Raw genomic sequence first — 21,177 nt, 5'->3', positions numbered from 1 at the left:
CATACTTTTTTTTTTTTGGTGGAACTGGGGATTGAACTCAGACCCTTGTACTTGCCAGACAAGCACTTATTCTACTAAGCCATCTCCCCAGCCCAAGAATCTCATACTTTTTCAGGCTGTTTACTCTTGGAAAAGTAGAGATCACAGAGAGGCATAAAACTTTTTGTTTTGTTTTGTTTTGTTTTAAATCAAACTCACTGATTCTGGAATGGAAAAAAGGAATTCAAAGACACAAATGGAAATAAGGAATTGAGTAGAAGAGTTACTGTTTAACTACAAATTTTCTTACCTATTGTTCTTTTGTTTCAAGCTGAACAAAATCTGAGTAAAAACATCAAATAGAGCAAACACATAGTGATTTCAACCACCTACCTTACCTGACAGAGAAAAGTCTAATTATCAGAAACTCCTTGGGTAAAGAAAAATTTAATGGGGCTGGGGAGATGGCTCAGCGGAATAAGCGATTCCCTAGCAAGTGTAAGGGTCTGAGTTCAATCCCCGGTTCTGTCAAAAAAAAAAAAAAAAAAAAAAAAAAGACCTCTTTCAATATCCAGTTTATGACTGAAATTTGGGCAAGATAGGGCAAAACACAAACCATAAATGGTGATGTAGTATCAAATATTTCACTGTACACTCCTAATTTTTTTTTTCAATCCCCAAATTTTAACATCCCCAAATTTTAAAACATTTTTCTTTTAAAATTTTAAATTATATTGTGCTCGCTTCGGCAGTACATATACTAAAATTTTAAATTATACCCTAACATTTCTTATTCAATTATTTTTTTCCTCTTGCATAACTAGGTGAAAAGTATATCTGTGGATGGGGGCACAGTGGAAGAGCAGAAGGAGAACCTAAGCTAAGAAAAAACTCCACTCCTGCTTCTCTAGTTAAAATTAGAACACATTTTCAAGAGCCCTGGGCAGAGGAGAGAAAAATTCCATTCTGCCTGCCCCTTTGCTCTTCCAAATTCCTATAAGCCAAGTGGTTCAACAGCAGTTGAATGGCACACATAATGACATCATTCATTGGGACCATAATAGAAGGGAGTGAGAAGAGTGGGTGGAGGGGGGAGTGGGAAAAGAGGGAGGTGAAGATGTATTTGTGTTACACACAAAAGACAACTTCTGTTCCTCAGCAGGGACAAATGAAGAACCAGATGACAGGATAAACTGAGGTCAGAGAGTTTTCTCTATTGTTTGTTCTTTAAACAGCTCCTTCTTCACTCCTGTAAGGTTTGTTTCATTGGGCTAGTAGAGGGAAACGAGTGTACATTTTTATCTTAAAGGGGAGGGAGAAGAAAAAAAAAAATTACACATTGTGTGTACTGCCTTGAAAATACTAAATATTTATTTTCTAAGTGTTGTGAATTAAAAATAAATTTAAAGGAGAGGTTTCATTTTGTTGAGCCTTAAGCTGTTCTGAGAAAAACTACTCAAGAAATCCTGAAGACTCAGTGAGGTCTTTTTTACTTTTCTTTTTAGGTAGAAGTAACAAACATACTCTTTTTATTGTTACTAGTGTTATGTGAGATCTTTCTTAGATCTTTGTAAAATTCACCTACTCTCATCTGTTATCTCTTGTCTACCTTATACATATGCTTTCCATCTTACATGGAGTTATATTCTCCCAAAGCCTATCATAAATTGAAAACATTTTAAATTAAAAATGCATTTGATATATCTAACCTACTGAATTTTTTTTTTTTTTTTTTTTTTTGAACTGGGGATTGAACTCAGGCCCTTGCACTTACCAGGGAAGTGCTTATTCCACTGAGCCATTTCCCAGCCCCTTTACTTTTTTTTTTAACCTACTGAATATTATTGCTTTTTACCCTGATGATCACATGGAGGAATGGAAGCTACAACTTGATGCTAATGACAGGAGTATCCTACCACATAACACTAGTAGAGGAAAAGACCAAATTTCAAAATTTCAAAATGTGAGGTACTGTTTGAACTGACTGTACAATGCTACACTGTCACCAAACCAAAAACCGTTTGTTCAAGTCACTTTAAGTTGAGGACACTCTGTATATAACCAATTCTTAACTCTTTTTGCTTGCTAATCTAAGATACAAGAACACAATTTCTGAAGTACAAGAAGCATTTTTGTGAAAGCAGACAGTAAGGGATGAAGGGGGCATTCTCTCCCGAAGTCCTTATCAATCAGGTATGACTAGTAGGGCCTACAATGACATTTTCCCCCACATACAATTTTATCTGTATTCTTCTCTCCATGAGAAAGGATAACGAAGTATTAAGTTTTATAATTGGCCAGGGCATTCCTACTTGAGTATTTTCAGAAAGAACCCAAACATACTTAGCAGGTTACTTTTCCAATTTATTCTGCGACCAGGGACCCGCTTATTAGTTCAGTTGTTTAAGTGTCTGCTTAAGCAAAGCAGTCAGGCTCAGGATTCTGTGGTGCGATCCCCAGATCCTCATGCCTTACCAGACCTGCCCTTAAGGCAGCCTCAGCCAGCCACACACACACACACACACACACACACACACACACACACACACAAAAATCCTTCCAATTTATTCTGGGACCTAATTCTTCAACCACTATCCACTTTAAAAATATTCCTTAGGGCCAGCCAAATAACTCAACGGATTAAAGCACCAGCAAGCAGGTGCAAGGGCCAATGGTTTGATCCCCAGGCCTGCCATGCTGGCCCCATCCCTAGGGCGCACTGAGATGGCAATTGAGACTGGGTAGGGTGGCACATGCCTGTAATCCCAGCTCTTGGGAGGCTGTAAACAGGCGGATCACTACAAGTCCAATCTAGTAGTGAGACCCTGAACACATTGTAGACCCTTCCCTAAAAAATAAAAAATAGTAATAAAAAAAAATCCACCATGTTCTGCACCACAGTTTAAGCTTTAATTCCTTTGTTTCTCAAATTCTGTGCTGGAAATGTCCTCTTATGCAGAATCCCAGTTATTTTTTGAAAAGATTTATACATGCATACCCAACTAAAAAGCCCTAATTGTGTACCATCTGAGAGGGGGCCAAGAAGATTGCTCAGTAGAATAAGCACTTGACTGGCAAGCGCAGGGTCCTGAGTTCAATCCCCAGTACTGGGAAAAAAAAAAAAAAAAAAAAAAAAAAAAGGGAAAAAAACCAAAAAGAAATGGTAACCACTTGATAGCCAAGAGTTACACAATACTTACCATAGTAAGTTACCTATTTCGGTACTAGACAAAACTACAATCTTAAACCACAAGGTAGTCAAGGCCTAAGGGATAAAGAATACAACACTGTTCGCAACTGTAGTGTACATCTGAGAAAATCACTCACTTGGAAATGCACAATATGAACTTAATTCTTTTGTCCACATGTCATGGCTAACCTCTACACCAAAGTCAGCGAGTCTGAGACCAGCCTGGGTTACAGAGTGGCTCAAGGCCAGCCTAAACTGCATAAACTCCTGTAATATCAAATTTCACCCTTCCAAGTATGCCTATGTTTCAAAATAAAATGATGCACTCAAATTAGTTACATTCACAAATTAGTTAATATTACAACTCTAAGCCTACATTTACCTTTTACCAAAGCTAGTATCTTTTGACCAGCACGTATCAATTTGGGGGCTTACCATCTTCACTTCCTCTATCAAATTCTTATGGCTTTTAAAAACATATTTCCTCTGTGTCAGGCCAAGTCCTATCTTTCACCAAAAGAAGTGACTCAAACATTAAATTTTCTTGGGAGGCATGGAAAACTGACAGGCAGGAAAAAAAAAAACCCAACCAGTCAAGCACAAAACGGTTGAAATCGAAGCTGGTGATCAAGCAGAACCAACCAGGCTGATCTTATTTATCTAGGTTTTGTTTTACTTGCGAGGGTAAGAGGTTTCTTAGCCCATAGTCACCATGAGGCTTACATGAGAAAAGGCATGCCATTCTATCCTTAAATAGTCCAAAGAGTTGGAAGGGGCAATTTACAGCCTCTTCTGTAAAAAAATGTCTATAAATGCCAGTACTATTCTTTACCCTGTCACTTCTCATTATCCTAAACCAACAGGATCCTATTCACTGAGAGCTGAAGTAGAAACATGAACAGATCTTTACTGGGCAGTGAAAAAGGGAAAGATAATAGGGAGGGCTGTGAATATGGGAAACCAGATTTCTTTAAGTTTCTGTGTAGTGCCTATGTTTATAGTATAGTAATGGAACTGAAAACTGAGTACTCATGCAAAACTCAGCCTAGAAGAATATCAGATACTCCGTTTTCTATTTGTACGTCCTATCTGTAGTATGTGCAGGTTGTCAATCCAACATATCAAGATGAGCAGATTATAACTTTATTATTTGGTATAGGGTCTCACTATGCATCTCAGATGCACAGTGATCCTCTTGTCTCAGCATCCCCAGTGCTAGGATTACAGGTATGCACCACCATGCCTGGCTCAGATTGTGTTATCTTAAAAAAAAAAAAAAAAAATCACCAGGCATAGTAGCACATGCCTATAATCCCAGCACTTGGGAGACAGAGGCAGAAGGATCCTTGTGAGTTTGAGACCAGCCTGGGCTACACAGTGAATTCAAGGCCAACCTGAACTACACAGTGAGACCCTGCCTCAAAACACTAAAATAATAAATAAAACTAAAAATCAGCCATAAATACTATTGATTTTTTGTTCATTTGTTCTCACATACTTACTCTCTATTCATGTATACTGCCCTGCAGCCAAGTCTAAAAAGAAAGAGAAAGCAAATAGGGCCTGAAGTTGGATCAGGCAAATGCAAACTCTGTGCTGTGTGCGTGTGCGTGTGCGTGTGTGTACAGGGACATGAATAGGAGAAGGGTTTCTTACTGACTTGTCTGGAGCACTACGACAAAGAGAGATCTCTGTATTACCCTTTATTAATTGTTCCATACCAAACAATTTTGTGTCAAGAGAACTATAAAACTGAAAAAAAAGTGGCCAAATTTTACAGGCTGTTCTGGAACCCAGAACTCCATGATGAGGTAGACAGAAATGCGCTGATCTAGCTAGGCTACACATGTATACATAAGGACGTCACAAACTTTGGCCAACAAATCTGAGGTAGCAACTTATCTCCAGTAACAGACAAGCACAAGTCTTAGAACCAGATAACTCTCAAGGGGCCAGGGTGATAGCTCAGTGGAATAAGTGCTTGTCTGGCAAGCACAAGGTCCTGAGTTCGATCTCTGGTACCACCAAAACAAAAAAACAAAAAACAGACTCTCAAGCCAGCTGCAATTTCAAGATTTAGATAAAAAACACTAAATTCTAGGGGAAGTTACTGGAAAAGAAAATTTTTTTTTTAATATTTATTTATTTTTATTTATTACATTTATTTATTGTGTGTGTGGCCAGCTCAGCCCACCAGGGGGCGGGTCTGGCTGGCATGTGGTGCTGGGGATCGAACCGCGGTCCCTGTGCTTTGCCAAGCTTGTTCCAAGTAGGTGCTTTAGACCACTGAGCCATCTCTCCAACCCCGAAAAGAAAAATTTTTATCTCTTATTCCCTCTTTATCTTCCACCCTTCCAGATTTACTCTTGCAACTGTTTATATTGTCATGGCTTGTATTTAGGTATCTCCCCAAAGCCTCATGCAGCCACAGGTAGAGCTTTTGAGAGGTGTTTGGATATAGAGTATGTGATGCTGGGGTTAAGGATGTAATACTAGGGACTGGTTTAGGATGCAACAGTAGGATGAAGGGTCTATCATAGGGTGTCAGTGCCACCTTCCCTAAGACTGGGTAGCCTGGATAATATATAAGGGACAGAAAGAGAGCTGTGTTACTACTTGCTGCTTTTGTGCCTATCACAAACTGTTTCTCCTGTTGCTCTTCTGCCGTGCTACCCTGCCTTGGAGCCAGCCAACTATAAACTGAAACATCTATGAACTCTGAGCTACAATACACCTTTTCTCCTTTAACTCTGGGTGTCAGGTATTTTGTCTCAGCAATAAGAAAAGTAATTAAAATTGGTTTTGGAATTGGGAGTGGGGCCATTGTTGTGACTGTATCTGATCATGTGGGTTAGGAGTCTTTGGAAGAATCTGGAAAAGTCTGGAGGTACCAGCAGAAAAAGCAGCCTTGGAATGCCTTAAGCTGTACATGATGGAACAGTCTGGCCAAAGCTCAAAAGACCAGAATGCTACAGAAATGCTATCAGTAGACCAAGTTCAGGAGGTTTCTCCTTCTCTGGGAAGGACTGCATTGGCTGTTGGACTGCAGATGTTATATGTTATGCTTTGGAAAAAAGTTTGTCTGCATTTTCCTCATGTCCAGAGATTTTTGCCTAATGCTGAAATTAATGGCAGAGGACTAATTGATACTGCATAAGAAATTTCAAGGCAGCTGAATGTTGAGGTGGTGGCATGGCTGGGGGCTTTTAGCCAGGTCTATGTTAAGAATTGAGGGGCCCGGGAGATAGCTCAGTAGAATAAGTGCAAGGGCCTGAGTTCAATCCCCAGTTCCGCCAAAAAAAAAAAAAAGAATTAAGCACAAATCTTCAGCAGAATGATTCAAAACATTGTGAATTTGCCCAGAAAAGAAGCTCCAATAAAGCTGTGGCCTGCAAAGACAGAGCAGTGAACCTGGTTGCTGAGAAGGAATAGGACAATGGAAAATATGGCCTGACAACATCATAAGAAACACCAGAACTCCACCTTCTGCAGCCTCAAGGTTGCAATAGTGAAATACTACTCTGACAAGAGAGCCCCACAGGCCTGGAGAATCTGTTGCTCAGGACTGAGTTCAGAGTGCTCAGTGATACAGGAATTTGATCCTTACAATCAAGAAGAAAACCCAGCTACTGCACTAGCTGGCAAAGCTTCCACCTCAATTTTAGAAGAAGGCCTGAGAGGCCAGGTAGTGCACCCAACAGGGCACTATGTGAAGCTTTGAGTGCAAAGCCAAAGGTACAAGGGACATTCCCAAATTTTAGAGAAGCCATGTTGTCGATCAACTGAGGAAAGCTCCAAGAGTGAACAAAATTGGCCAAAGAGAAAAGCCATAGGATCTACAACCACCAGAAATGCTGTAGGGGTGGAGTCACCCAAGCTCTTCAGAGTTTACATCTTGGCACAGACTGTCTCACACACTGGACATGGGATTACAGGACTTAATATTCACCCTGTAGGACTTTGGACTTGCTTTGGTCCTACTCTTTTCTATCCTCATATTTGGAATGGGAACTGTTTACTTTGTGCCATTTGTTGCAAGTGTTTACCTTTTTTTTCATTTATGTGTGTGTGCTGGGGAGAGTTGCAAATGACTTCAGGCTTGGACTCTGGCAATTCTTGGAGACAGACTAAATGCCTCAAGCACAAAGAAATGCACATGAGTTTTTTGGGAGCCAGGGGTAAAATGTTATGGCTTATACCTAGATGTCCCCCAACAAAGCCTCATGTAGTCATAGGTGGAACTTTACAGAGGTGCCTAGAACTAGAGTCTGTGTTACCGGTATTGATTCATGGTGTGATGCTAGGATTAAGGGTCACCCACCCTGGTGTGAATGCTATCTTCCCTAAGGGCAGGTAGTCTGAACAGAATACAAAAGACAGTTGTTGTCACTTTCTGCTTCTGCCTATCAGGAACTTTTTCCTTTATGATGCCCCTCTGTCATGTCACCCTGCTGTTTTATTTTTGGTACCAGGGACCAAACTCAGCACCTCATGCTTGCCAGGCTGCACTTATGTCACTGAGCTATCTCCCGTCCCTGTCAACCTGCCTTGGAGCCAGCCAACCATGAATCAAACCCTCTACAAATTGTGAGCTATAATAAACTTTATTTACTTTTTTTTTTTAATTTTTTTGGCAGAACTGGGGATTGAACTCAGGCCCTTGAGTTTTCCAGGCAAGTGCTTATTCTACTGAGCTATCTCACTGGCCCCTATAATACTGAGCTATCTCACTGGCCCCTATAAGTTACACCTTTACTCCTTTAACTTTGGGTGTTGGGTTATTTCTCTCAGCAATGAAAAAAATAACTAGGACATATATTTTCTACAAGTATTACAGGTATTTACTGGGAATGGGGACCCCAGCACTCAAGAGGCTAAGGCAGGAAGATCATCCAATAATTTGAGACCAATGTAGGAAATTAGTGAGACCTTATCTCAAAATTAAAATAAAAAGGAAATAGCTGGGGTGTGGGTCAGTACTCAAACCCTTGCCCAGCATATAGGAAGACCTCTATCCAACCCCAAGGTCACAAAAAAAGAGGCGTGGGAAACACAGACCTGAAAGAGGCATCCATAGACCCAAGCACCCATGCCCTTCACTATCTAGCACAACATAAATGACTTTTGGATCATAGTAATTCTTCCCAGTTAAGTTACACGTGATTTAAGAATCATCTATTAAACTGGGTATGGTGACGCACACCTACAATCTCAGCACTGAGGAGGCTAATGCAGGATTGCTCAGAGTTTGAGGCCAGCTTGAACGACACAGCAAGATCCTGTCTACAAAAAGAAATAAGTAAATAAGATTCATATACTATTTGGACTCCACTATCAAGAAGTATTGTCAAAAAGGTCATAATACCACAGTTCAGAAGAAGGAACAAGCCAGGGAGATGGCTCAGTGGAATAAGCGCTTCCCTGGCAAGCGAAAGGGCCTGAGGTCAATCCCCAGTTCCGCCAAAAAAATAAAAAAATAAAATAAAACAAAAAAGAAGAAGGAACAGACCTATGTAAACAGAAAAATCTTTCCCCTTGAAACAGGTACTGGTTTCCATAGACAAGCTAGAAAGAGTTCAGGGGCAGGGGAGACAGCTCAGTGGCTTGAGCAGCTGGTTGGCCAGTACAAGGTCCTGTGTTTGAACCCTGATACCAAAAAAAAAAACAAAAACCCACACCAAAAAACAGTTCATTAACAATATGTGTTTACGGCCAGGGAGATGGCTCAGTAGAATAAGTGCTTCCCTGGGCAAGCGCTACAGTCTGAGTTCAATCCCCGGTTCCGCAAAAAACAAAACAGTATATGTTTAATTATAAAGACGACAGTGTAGAGCAAACAGAAGGTTTCTTGGTATTAGAATTAAAGGAAGCATGTAAGCAAGGTTAGTCACCAAATAAAATTGCTGAAATAAATGCTAAATAATGGCTATCCCATCCTGAACATACCCAATCTCAAGTGAAATAAATCTAAAACAAAAGAAATTCTCATAGAATGCAGAGGAAAGGCCAAAGAAATGAAGATACAACAAGAGAGAAGGCCTCATTGAAAAGATATTATTTATATATAATAGGAATACCTGAAACAGAGGGCAAGCAAATGGAGCTGAAATAACCCCATTTCTCTGAAAATAAGATCTAACCAGAAAATAATCAGCTTTGAAAACTAAGGACCAAAAAAGCCAGCCCCAATCAATCTACTCTTGCCTTGCCGCCTTGCAGAGTACACACTAAACAAGAGAACAGTAATGACAGATAGGATAACTGGGGCTGATTTTTTAATTAAATTTTTTTTAAAGTCTCACTATATAGGTTTCATGCCTATAATCTCTGCACTTGTGAGGCTAAGGCAGGAGGATCACAAAGTTCAAAGCCACCCTGGGCTACATAGTGAGTTCAAAGCTAGCCTGAACTACATAGCAAGATCCTGTTTCAAAAAAATATGAGGGGCTGGGGAGATAGCTCAGCAGAATAAGTGCCTGCTTGGCAAGTGCAAGGTCCTGAGTTCAATCCTTGGTACCAAAAAAAAAGAGTATCCAGACAGAAAGCAGATTACCTATAAAGATGTAAAACTCAGAAAGACCTCCCATTTTTGTTGTACAATTCTAAATGCCAGAAGACAACTGAATATTTACTGAGTTTTAAAAGAAAATCTTTTTAACCAAGAATTATATACTTTACCAAATTAGTATTTCCGTATGAAGGCAACTAGAACACATTCTTAGATATCAAGGGGTTAAGAAAGTGTATCAACCTTCTCTGAAAAATTGGCTAAATGAACTTTTTTTTTTTTTTTTTTTTTTTGCGGGACTGGGGATTGAACTCAGATCCTTGCGCTGGCCAGGGAAGCACTTATTCTACTGAGCCATCTCCCCGCCCCCCCCTGTTTTTTATAACCTTTTTTTTTTCCCCCCTCGGAACCAGGGATTGAACTTGGGCCCTTGCATTTGCCAGGGAAGTGCTTATTCCACTGAGCCATCTTCCCAGCCCTGAACTTTGGGAAAATCAGTTATCACTGCATCAGTATTACTAGTAGTCAATATAAGTCAATTTGTCACTCAGTGTGGGCAAGAAGAGTACATATTTTCTTTCTTTCTTTGGGGGGGAGGTTTTTACCAGGGATCAAACTTGGGACCCTGCACTTGCCAGGTAGGTGCTATCTCCCCAGCCCTGATTCCTCAAGTTTCTAGAATTACAAAAAAAATGAAACACCAGGAAAAAGTAGCAAAAGAAAAACACTAAAGAAGTGCTAAGACTTATATAAAAGATACTGATAGAAATAGAGATAAATGATACTCAAATACATTAAATTCCCAACTATAAGATCCAAATTGAAGTTTAAAAATCAAGCTCTTAATTAAGATACTCACACTTGTATAAAATAAAGGATAAGAAAGATTAAAGGTAATGAGTATGGTGGCAAACACCTATAATCCCAGCACTTGGGAGGCTGAGGAGGGGGATTGTTGTATATTCAAAGGACAATACAGACTAAATAGTGAGTTCAACTACAAAGCATGAACTACAGCGCCAGATCCTGTCTAAAGAAACAAAAACTAAAAAACTCACCAAAAAAGATAAAGGTAACAAAAACTGTTCAGGTCATAGAAATAGAAAGCAGAAGTAACAATATTATAGAAACACTTCACATTTAAGAGACTTGGGGCCGGGGAGATAGCTCAGGAGCCCGGGAGATAGCTCAGTATAATGAGCGCTTGCCTGGCAAGCACAAGGGCCTGAATCCCCAGTTCCACCTAAAAAAAAATGCCACTTCATGTGGCATTTATGTGTTAGATTTTTTTGTGTGTGTATGTGTAGAACTGGGGATTAAACTCAGACCCTTGCGCTTGCCAGGGAAGCACTTATTCTACTGAGCCATCTCCCCAGCCCTATGTGTTACATTTTTGTTCAGTATTCTAATGTGGGTGGGATGGGGGCTTGCCAGTTAGCTCAGTTGTTTAACGTGCCACTTGGGCAAACACAGTCAGTCACAGGGGACAGCGATTTAATCCCCAAGCCATAGCACACCCACCATGAAGGCAGCCTAAGAGAACCGAAAAGAATCCTTCTCTAATGTGAGTGGTAGTTTTATTGCTCTAAACACATACACATGTATCTTAAAACACAGTGCAAATTAGTGCATTTTATGTAAAGTTCACAAGTAATCATTTGATTGCAGAGAATACATGTAACAACATAAAAAAAAACCCTTATACTCTGCCCAACTCCTAACTCCCAATTTTTTCTCTAATTTCACATAAGCAAATATTTCTACTATTCACCTATGGTCTTCTCAGCAACATGCTAGGTGCATAGACCTAAGAGTATATTTCTAATAAGCCATTACAAATGTAACCTAGGTTTGGAGATACAGCTCAGTGGCAAAGTGCTTGCCTGCTATATTCAAAGCCCTGATTGAATCCCTCACCCATCCAAAAGTGTAACCTAAAAAAAGAAAGAGCACAGCTGCATGCAAAGTTATATGTTCTATACGGTGGTACCACAGCTGATTTCAGCACTTTTTTTTTTTTCATAAATGAAAAAATATAACCAATGTTGAGATTTTCACCCAACAACTTCCTAAACAATTCCACACTAATATCAGAAATAATGTGAAGATGAAGGCAGATATTGGGGAGTCATACTGCAATAGCCAAAACACAACCTCAAGTCACCAGAAATGTAAGAAGACAGGTCTCCTCTATTCAGCTTTCAGAGATAGTACTGTCCTGTTAGTAACTTGATTTCAGACTTTTGAGCCCAGAATGGAGGGGCTAGTCATCAAGACTTCACTGATGCTGGATTTGCAATGTGACTTCTTTTTTTGTTTTGTTTTTTGTTTTTTTGTTTTTTTGCAGTACCGAGACTGAACTCAAGACCCTGCGCTTGTCTCCCCGGGCCCTGCGGTGTGATTTTGTTCAAGGGCCCAAGATAGTGTTGGCAGAAATGATGGTGTATCAGCTCTTAGGAAATTAAATTTGTGACATATACCTGATGGCCCTTTGAAAAGCTTCTACCCTCCAATATGAGAAAAGACCTTAAGTAACTGATGTGCCTCAAAATTGCACTATACAATGGAAGACACAGAAGTCTTGAACATAACTCATAGCTTAAAGAATACTGCCTAAGATGACCTATAGACTCATGACAGAGAATACAAGCCACTGTTGTGAGCCATTGAGATTTTGGGGATGTTAAATTAACACTTTTGCAGTAGAATCCTGCTAATGCAGAGTTACTCCTTTTTTCTGAGACATGGTCTCACCATGTAGTTCCGACCGGCCATGAACTCACTATATAGCCTGAACGTATCCTCAAACTCACACTCCTGCCTCAGCCTCCCAAGTGCTAGAATTACAGTATATGCCACCATGCTTGGCTAATGTTTTCTTTTTTTTTTTTAATTATTTATTTGTGTGTGTGTGTGTGTGTGTGTGTGTGTGGCCAGCTCAGCCCACCAGGGGGCGGGGCTGGCTGGCATGTGGTGCTGGGGGATTGAACCGCGGTCCCTCTGCTTTGCTAAACTTGTTCTAAGTAGGTGCTTTAGACCACTGAGCCATCTCACCAGCCCTTCTTCTTTTTTTCAAGACACGGTTTCACTATGCAGTTCAGGATGGCCTAGAACTCACTATGTGAGTCTTGAACTCACAGCAACCCTTCTGCCTCATCTAAGTCCAGAGACTGCAGAAATGTACACCATGTCTGGCCATGGTTAATGTTGTTTTTTAAATGATGTTTTTTCCTACTTTCAAATACCCTGGGGCTGGAGAGATGACTCAGTAGAATAAGCGCTTGCCTGGCAAGCGCAAGGGCCTGTGTTCAATCCCCGGTTCTGTCAAACAAACAAACAAACAAACGAAAAACCTGGATGCCACATCCCTTCCCTCTTAGGCTGGAGAGATGGCGCAGCGGAATAAGCACTTGCCTGGCAAGCTCAGGGGCCTGAGTTCAATCCCCAGTTCTGCCAAAAATAAATAAACAGCACATACTTTAGGGCCAGGGAGATGGCTCAGTGGAATAAGCACTTCTCTGGCAAGTGCAAGGGCCTGAGTTCAATCCCCAGTTCCGCAAAACAAAACAAAAAAAAAGAAGTATCAAATACGCTGCCACTTTTTTTTTTTTTTTTTTTTTGGTACTGGGGATTGAACTCAGGATCTTGTGCTTGCCAGGCAAGCGCTTACTCTTCTGAGCCATCTCCCTGGCCCCCTTCACATTCTCAAAAAACAAAGATTGAGGATCACATGCTCTAGACAAACAAGAAAAAACCTTATTATTTTCTTCAACGTCCTTAGCAAAATGGTAAAGGCACCAATAAAGAACTAATCAGTCCAAGATGAAGTTTAAAAAATCATTTTGCTTAATAAACAAAATTATTTTGCCCCTCTGAGTTAGCAAAGGTGTGGGAAGAATGAAGTATTTTTCTTATATTTGTTTCACCTAACTTCAATTTGTTTCTACGCACTACTATTGATCTAAAGAAAGGACTGCCTCATTACTTAATTTTCCTTATTTTTATATTAGAAGTTAAAATATATGTAATAAGTTCTAACATTCTTTTTTTTTTTTTTTTTACAACAAAGTGAGCTTTATTTCAGGGATGCAAGAGTAAATCTAGATTCAAAAGTTCTAACATTCTTGTATTCAACATCTTAACAAAGAGAAACAGAGACTGTGTTTTCATGACCTGGGTGAAAGTACTACTGAACACAATAATGAAACAGTTCCTGTAATATACTTAATAGTCACACAGAGAAAGGTGACACAGGTGTTCAAAATTCAAAAGATCATGTGATATGAAGTGCAGAATAGCTGGCCACATTCCCAGGAGTGTTATTTACAGTCTATGACAGTCCCTCATGCTGCTTAGGATTGTAAAAACAGTGCCCTTTTTTTTTTCTTCCTCAATGTATTTGGTACAGGGTCTCACTATGCAGCTCAGACTCGTAATGATCCTCCAGTTTTCAGCCTCCCCAGTGCTGGGATTACAGGTGTGTGCCACCATGCCAGGTCTTGGTGGCCAGCTCAGTATGCCCAGAGCAGGGCTAGTGCTGCCTACGGTGTCAGGGATTAAACCCGGTCCCTGCACTTGCATAAGCAGGTGATTAGTCTGCTGAGCTATCTCGCCGGCCCCAAAACAGCACTTTCATGCAATGTACATTACCTTTCTAGAGATTGAAGAGACATTCAAACCAAATCTTTGTGCTCTTTCCTTTAGCTTATCCAGGTTAACCTACAAAAACACAGGAATACATTTAAATATCAAAATAGAATATAAAGAAGGTAGAAATTATAGTCCAAAGCCTAGTTTATGACTACAATATAAAAAATAGCTATGTCCCAAACTCAAAAACTAAGCAGTACCCATCCATTCCAGTGATTTAGAAGGCCTCTTGTGTAATATAATATAGTACAAGACTTAGCCCTGTCTCCTTCATTCATCACAGGTGATGAGATCCTAAGGAAGGGTGTAAGATCAAAGTATGCAAGTCAAACACTGCTCAAAAAAACCAAACACATGTAATAAATAATCATCTCTAAGCAAGTCCATCATTCAATCCAAAATCAACAACTCATATAAACAGCCTCTGCAGTAGTTTTTAACTCTACTTTCAAGTAAAGACAAATACAGTTGCTTACATTTTCAAATGTACTATGGCTACTCAATTCTCTTTCCTCTCTTTTCTTGGAAACCTTGATAAGAGTTGCAGTCATAAGATTCGGCATATTTTAATAACAACAATAAATGACAATAATAAAGTATTTCAACTTCACTTAAAATACTGAATAGTATCCCTAAAAGCAGGATTTCAAAAGGCTGAATATATTCTACCACTGCATGTTTCTATTTTCTAAACATAGAGACTAGTTACTAAGGCCCAAAAAACATTCTACCATTCTTTATCCCATGATTTTATACTTAATAGGTAATTTGAAAAATACCAAAATAGTACCTACAAATAGAGCTCATACATTGCTTCTATTGATCCTTTCATGGTAAACATAAAACATTACCTAAAGCTATTGGAGGTATATATATGCCTGAGAGCTATTAGCGTTACTAATATTCATAAAAGCTAGAAAATGTAAAAAAAAAAAAAAAAAACCCACCACTGGGGGATGGGGGATACGGTTTCCTAGTAGAGTTCTTGCCTGGCTATGGATTTAACCTCCAGTAACATAAAAATATTTAAATACAGCCATCAGACAAGGCCTAAGACTCCAGTACCATACAATCAAAGGATTGTCATTCATTAATTCATCCATTCATTCATTTACTTATTTTGTGGTACTGGTGATCAAACTCAAGACCTTACATTTGCCAGGCAGGCACTTATACTGCTGAGCTATCTCCACAGCCCTTTTAAAAAATTTAATTTTTAAAGGATTGTCTTTTAGCTAACAAAATCCAGTCATTTTTTCAAAAAGAGACATCACAGAATGGAAAATATCTGGAATAACTAAATATATGGCAATTTTCCTGACCTCTGCATATGCCCCAGGACAATTTCTTTTTATCTAGGATATATAATAATTGTACAAAAATGGTCACTAAACTCATGACTCAAGAGTTCACTGATTTGGGGAGAAAGGGGAGTCTCTAGGGGCCGGGGAGATGGCTCAGTAGGATAAGTGCTTGACTGGCAAACGCAAGGATCTGAGTTCAATCCCGGTTCTGAAAAAAAAAAAAAGGGGGGGGGGGAAGTCTCTAACTTTAAAACTAACTGTATAATGTTATTATCTAGTCCTGCAAGGGAGAACAGAAGAAAGGTTTCATACCATAGGCTTGGTATCAGATGACAGACCTAAGAAATCAAATAAAAATTTTATTTAATATTTTTAAAACCATAAAGGAAGTCAACAGTCTTTAAACCAAATTAGAATAGCATAAAAACTGTACTTGGGACAAATGTCCTTCATCCTATGATGACAAAAGGAGGCATAAAACACATGTAGGTATCATGTCTACATTCACTGTTGTGAACAAGCAGCTGTTTTCAGTTTCTTAATAAGTTAAATACACTGTGAATATTCTTGCTGTTCTGATTGTGTCATAATCAGGGCAGGCTAAAAATTTGCTATAGCAAGACCATGCATGTGTCCCCACACCTAGATCTTTCCCTAGGTCTGGTTTTATAAATGCTGGTGATAAACCAGATCCAAATAATTGTTTTTGTTTTGTTTTTTTGCGGAACCAGGGATTGAACTCAGGCCCTTGCGCTTAGCGCTTATTCTACTGAGCTATCTCCCCTGCCCCCAATAATTGTAACTAATACTCAGATTTGTCTAAAGAATGTGTAACCTAAGTTTGGACATTGTGAACATTCCAGTTACCGTTAAATGAACTGTAAACGTTAAAAAAAAAAGTTAAATACAGTTACCATATGACCTACCAATTGTTCTACTAGATATACATGACCAAGAGAAATGAAAATATAACATCTATACAAAAACTTACAAACAAATGTACATAATAAGTGAAAAGAGCTGGGCATGGCGGCACACGCCTATAATCCCAGCACTTTGGAGTCTGAGGTAGGAGAACATTACAAATTTAGGGCCAACCTGAATTACATAGTGAGACCTTGTCTCAAAAAAAAACCCCAAAAAACAAACAAACAAACAAACAAACAAACAAACAAAAAACAACTTGCAGGCTCAGTCCTGAACTACTCAGTAATTCTGTTGATTTTTGAGACCAGGTCTTATAATGCAGTTCAGGCTCACCCTGAACTCACTATGTAACCTAGGCTGGCCTTGAACTCCCAGCTATCCTAGTGCCAGGATTATAGGCATGCGCCATGACACCCAGCTAGTCAGTAATTACTTGATACCTTCCAGAACTCATTTTAAGTAATTTCAACCTTATGACTGGTACCCGAGCACTCTAGGAGACTGAGGCAGGAGGATCACAAGTGCAAACCCAGCCTGGGCAACTTACCGAGCCCCTATTCTAAAACACATAGGAAAAGAGGGCAGGGGATATAGCTCAATATGAAGGCCTTGGATTCAATCCCCAATTAAAACTCTCAGACTGCTTTGTGTGATGGCACTCACCTGTAATTCCAGCACTTGGGAAGCTGAAGCAAGAGGATCTCTGTAAGTTCACGGCCCATCTGGACTACACAGTGAGACCTTCTTTTATTACTTACAGTAATCCATAACACTAAATAGGTACACAATATTTTAGACAGCTGGGCATGGTGGTACACACCTTATAGACCTAGCACTCAGGAGGCTGAGGCAGAAGGATTGTTATGAACTTGAGTATATAGCTGAGTTCAAGGCCTAATAAGACCCTGTCTCAAAAAAAAAAAAAAAGGCTGATGAAATACTAGAATAAATAAGCAAGGTATTGGATACTTCTCTGAAGATGTCTAAGGAAGACAAATGTTGGCTCCTCCTTCTATTTTAATATCAGAGCCGTCTCTTAATTGCTCAGGAAAGTTTAAATATGATTTTATTTAAACCAAAAAGGCAAATGCTACAACCTCCTAAAAACTTCTACAGCTAACAAATTTACCTTAATTTGGACAAATGAAATGTTACATCAGAAAAGAATAAAGATAACTTTCTCAGAAAAATGTCTGTATTCTTACCTTTTGTTGGAACTGAGGAAATACCAAACCTATAGAAGAAAAAAAAAAAGTTAACTTTTAGGAAGCTGTTCACACTCTTGATCGTCTGTCTCCGTGTCAAGTGTACATGTGACACTTCATGCTTGTGATCTCAAGCTTTGCAATCATTAGCTAATTCTAACAACTCCATGAAAGAGGTTCACTCTCATTCTCACCAAAAGTCCAGAGAATAAGCTACAAAAACCTATATCAGAGTGAGGAGCAGCAGTCCGTTTCTGACTTTCATCTATTACAAAAACCCTATTTAGTAATAAAGCCTATTCTATAACTATATCACCGTATCACTAGAGATGTGTTGAACAGGGTCAAAAATGCTTATTTCTTTTCTGCAGGGTCACTAGTCTATTAAAAATCAAGTTATATCCAAAACATAGATATAAGGTCACATCTGTACTTTCAGGTATACCATTAGTATCTCAGGTCCAAAAGGTTGGTGACACTTACCTGGCTGCCCGAGCAGCTTTCTTGCTTTCCAAGCTCACAGGTACATTGAATCGTTCAGCCCTCTTTTGCATTCTCTAAGTGATAACAGACAAAAGAAGAGAAAAATTCAATTTCTGATTTAAAAAGATAGAGACATTACCTTAATATTAGGAACAGTATTTTTTCTTTTCTTTTTTTTAGCAGGGTGGGGGGAGGGACTGGGTATTAAAACCAAGATCTTTGAACTGAGCTGCATCCCTACCTCTTTTTATTTTTTAGACAGGTCTCATGAGTTGCCTAACTGGGACTGAACTTGTGATCTCCTGCCTCAGCCTCCCACAGTACTGGAATGATAGATAGGTATTACCATGCTCAGCCAAAGTAATTTCTTAAGAGTCTAGACTAAAAATACTGACAGTTCTGGAAGATATCAGGTTGTGCCCATCCCAGAGCTAAATGAACAGCTGTTTTCCAGAGAGCAAACAGAAAAAAGACTCATTAATTTATGCCCTCAGAAACAGAAAAGAAAAATAAAACCCATGACCAAAAAACTATGGCTAACCTTTGAAAAGAGACAAAAGAAATAGTCTGCTTAACACCAGTAACTTCTTTCAATCAGAAATGAGGCAGCACCATCTCAAGGCATTCTACAGGGATTCTACTTTGAAGATACAAAACTGAGCACAAGATCTCAACTGAAACCTGGTTTCACTCCTTCAGACAAAATTAAAAGAAATCTGAATCTCACCAGCTAGCAAGTAACAATTTAAGAGGGATATATATCAGTTACTTTTCCAAGGCACAATTTACTCAAACTAACCTACATTTGTAAACATATTATTAGAGTTACCACTAAGACTACTAAATCATATATTAAAAAGACTATAGCTTCAAAAGTAGTCCAAATATTTTCTTAATAATAACTGGTAGGGAAATCAACACCAAAACTTTTTAGTAGTTTGCTTACAAATTAAAAATTTTTTTTTTTTTTTTTTTTTTTTTTTTGGCAGGACCGGGGATTGAACTCAGGCCCTTGTGCTTGCCAGGGGAGTGCTTATTTTACTGAGCTATCTCCCCAGCCCCACAATAAAAATTTTAAGATAATGATGCAGACTTAATAAAGGATAAGAAACAAAATGAAGACTATTCTGGACCACAGAGATATCTCAGTGGTCTAAGCACCTGCCTATGCAAGAGCAAGAACCTGGGTTCACTCCCCAGTACTGGCCCCTGGGCACACCATGCCGGCCAATAAGACTGGGCATGGTGGCCCACACGCCTATAATCCTAGTGCTGGGGAAGCTGAAACAGGAGGATCGATACAAGTCTGATCTTCATAATGAGACCCTGTACCAAATACATAAAGTTTAAAAAAAGAAATGAAAACTATTCTATTAAGGAGCAGAATACATACCTCAGTCTGTGGCAACTCAGATGTAATTTTTACCACTTTTTTCTCTGATGCCCTGGAAAAATTTTTAAAAACCAGTCAACTGATATTCTAAGCCAAAACTTTATAAATATATTAGAATTTACCTAGGTATTATCCTCTGCCTCCCTCTAATGAAACATAAAGTTCATTACAACTCTAGTTTCCCAAACTACTCATCTACTGAGATGAGTTCAAACAGCAGTAAACTACTTTAGCTAAGGTATAACAAAGTAATTGGGAAATAAGCCTGGTTAAACATATTGGGTTGAAGAGAAACATGCAAAGGATACCAGAAATAATTTCATCTGCTTTTAGAAACTTTAAATTTACTTCTAGACTAATGACCGTGCCGTCAAGTCTCAATTTTCATAATAACATTTAATGAGCACTCTATAATAAACTCCAATTTCCTCTGACAAAACCCTTATTTCTCCCACAGGACTGTAGCTCTAGATGAAACAGTGAAAGTGGAACAAATAAAAATACCAAAGGGAGTGGGAAAAAGGTATAAGGGGGGTTTGAATCAGGAAAACATGGCAAGTTACTGGTCAAAAGGTTTAAGACAAAACAAAAGAGACCACAGGGACGGGAGACAAAGTTCGGAAGTACCCAGAATAAATGGAAGGGCATTAACTCTCCACCAAACAACTCCCATAAAACTGTGGGTCATAACCAGTCTCATTAAGGTCCCTCATTTAGAGACATGGGCGGCTTTTGTTCCAATATCCCAGACACTTTTCCCATTTGATGCTCTGAAAAGTAGTAATGGCTTAATGACATTTTCAGAGGAAGCAATTCTAGAACAGGAACTCTGGCTCTCCATTCTTTTGTTGGAGGTACCTTGACAGACAAGCAATGAGTGCCCCCTGCTGACCATAACTAAGTCCTACAATATGCTACTACTTTGGCTAAAGAAAAACAAAATCAAAACAGAAAGACATGTTTATCAGAACTTCTAGCCAAAAACAAAGCAAGGAAATTTTCTTTCAAATATTCAAAAGACCTAAATCAGCTCTAAAGATTCTGACTTTTAAAGAAATCCCCATATACATTCCGCTTCCTGGCTATCCTTCCCAGCCTTCTCTTTTCAGGTAAAGTCTCAAAGTTTAAAGTTTTACTTGAGGTCCAATGTCATTAAGACAGCAGTTCTATCCATCAGTCCCAGGCTAATGACTTCCTCCACATTCTCTCATGAAACACAATCAATGCTGAGACTTCATTGAAAGGAACTCTAGAGAAAAACAATCTATTTTTTTGCGGAACCGGGGATTGAACTCAGGCCCTTGCACTCGCCAGAGAAGCACTTATTCCACTGAGCCATCTCCCAGCCCCTAAAAAAAAAAAAAACATTTTTCTACAATATAAAAAATAAATGCAAGTCACATTCTGGGACTTGTGAGACATTTGTATTCTTCACTGACAGTATTTTCTCTTAATCAGTTACATACAAAAAAAAATTCTCCAAGGGCTAAGGAGATAGCTCAGCAGCATAAGCACCTGCCTGGCAAAATAAATAAATA

At 39.1% G+C, this 21,177-nt stretch overlaps 1 protein-coding gene and 1 non-coding gene across 2 annotated transcripts in view; one reads left to right on the top strand and one right to left on the bottom strand.

The window, feature by feature from the left end:
* Sarnp (SAP domain containing ribonucleoprotein) overlaps positions 1-21,177 on the bottom strand; it is a 66,672-nt gene that overhangs the window by 21,958 nt on the left and 23,537 nt on the right. The window contains exons 5-9 of the mRNA XM_004647097.2: positions 19,640-19,691; positions 18,247-18,320; positions 17,764-17,792; positions 15,944-15,969; positions 14,328-14,396 (exon numbers count right to left, since the gene is read on the bottom strand). Of these exons, the coding sequence (XP_004647154.1) occupies positions 14,328-14,396; positions 15,944-15,969; positions 17,764-17,792; positions 18,247-18,320; positions 19,640-19,691 (250 nt within the window). The remainder of the gene's footprint in view (positions 1-14,327; positions 14,397-15,943; positions 15,970-17,763; positions 17,793-18,246; positions 18,321-19,639; positions 19,692-21,177) is intronic.
* LOC111814297 lies at positions 16,187-16,318 on the top strand. Its single transcript, XR_002819320.1, has one exon. It is a non-coding gene; the product is annotated as a small nucleolar RNA SNORA72 (small nucleolar RNA).

This window comes from Octodon degus, unplaced genomic scaffold (genome assembly GCF_000260255.1).
Source record: "Octodon degus isolate 3935 unplaced genomic scaffold, OctDeg1.0 scaffold00287, whole genome shotgun sequence".
Taxonomy (NCBI): Eukaryota; Metazoa; Chordata; class Mammalia; order Rodentia; family Octodontidae; genus Octodon; species Octodon degus.
Note: the sequence above shows the minus strand (reverse complement) of the source record. Positions and strands in the feature narration are given on the sequence as shown.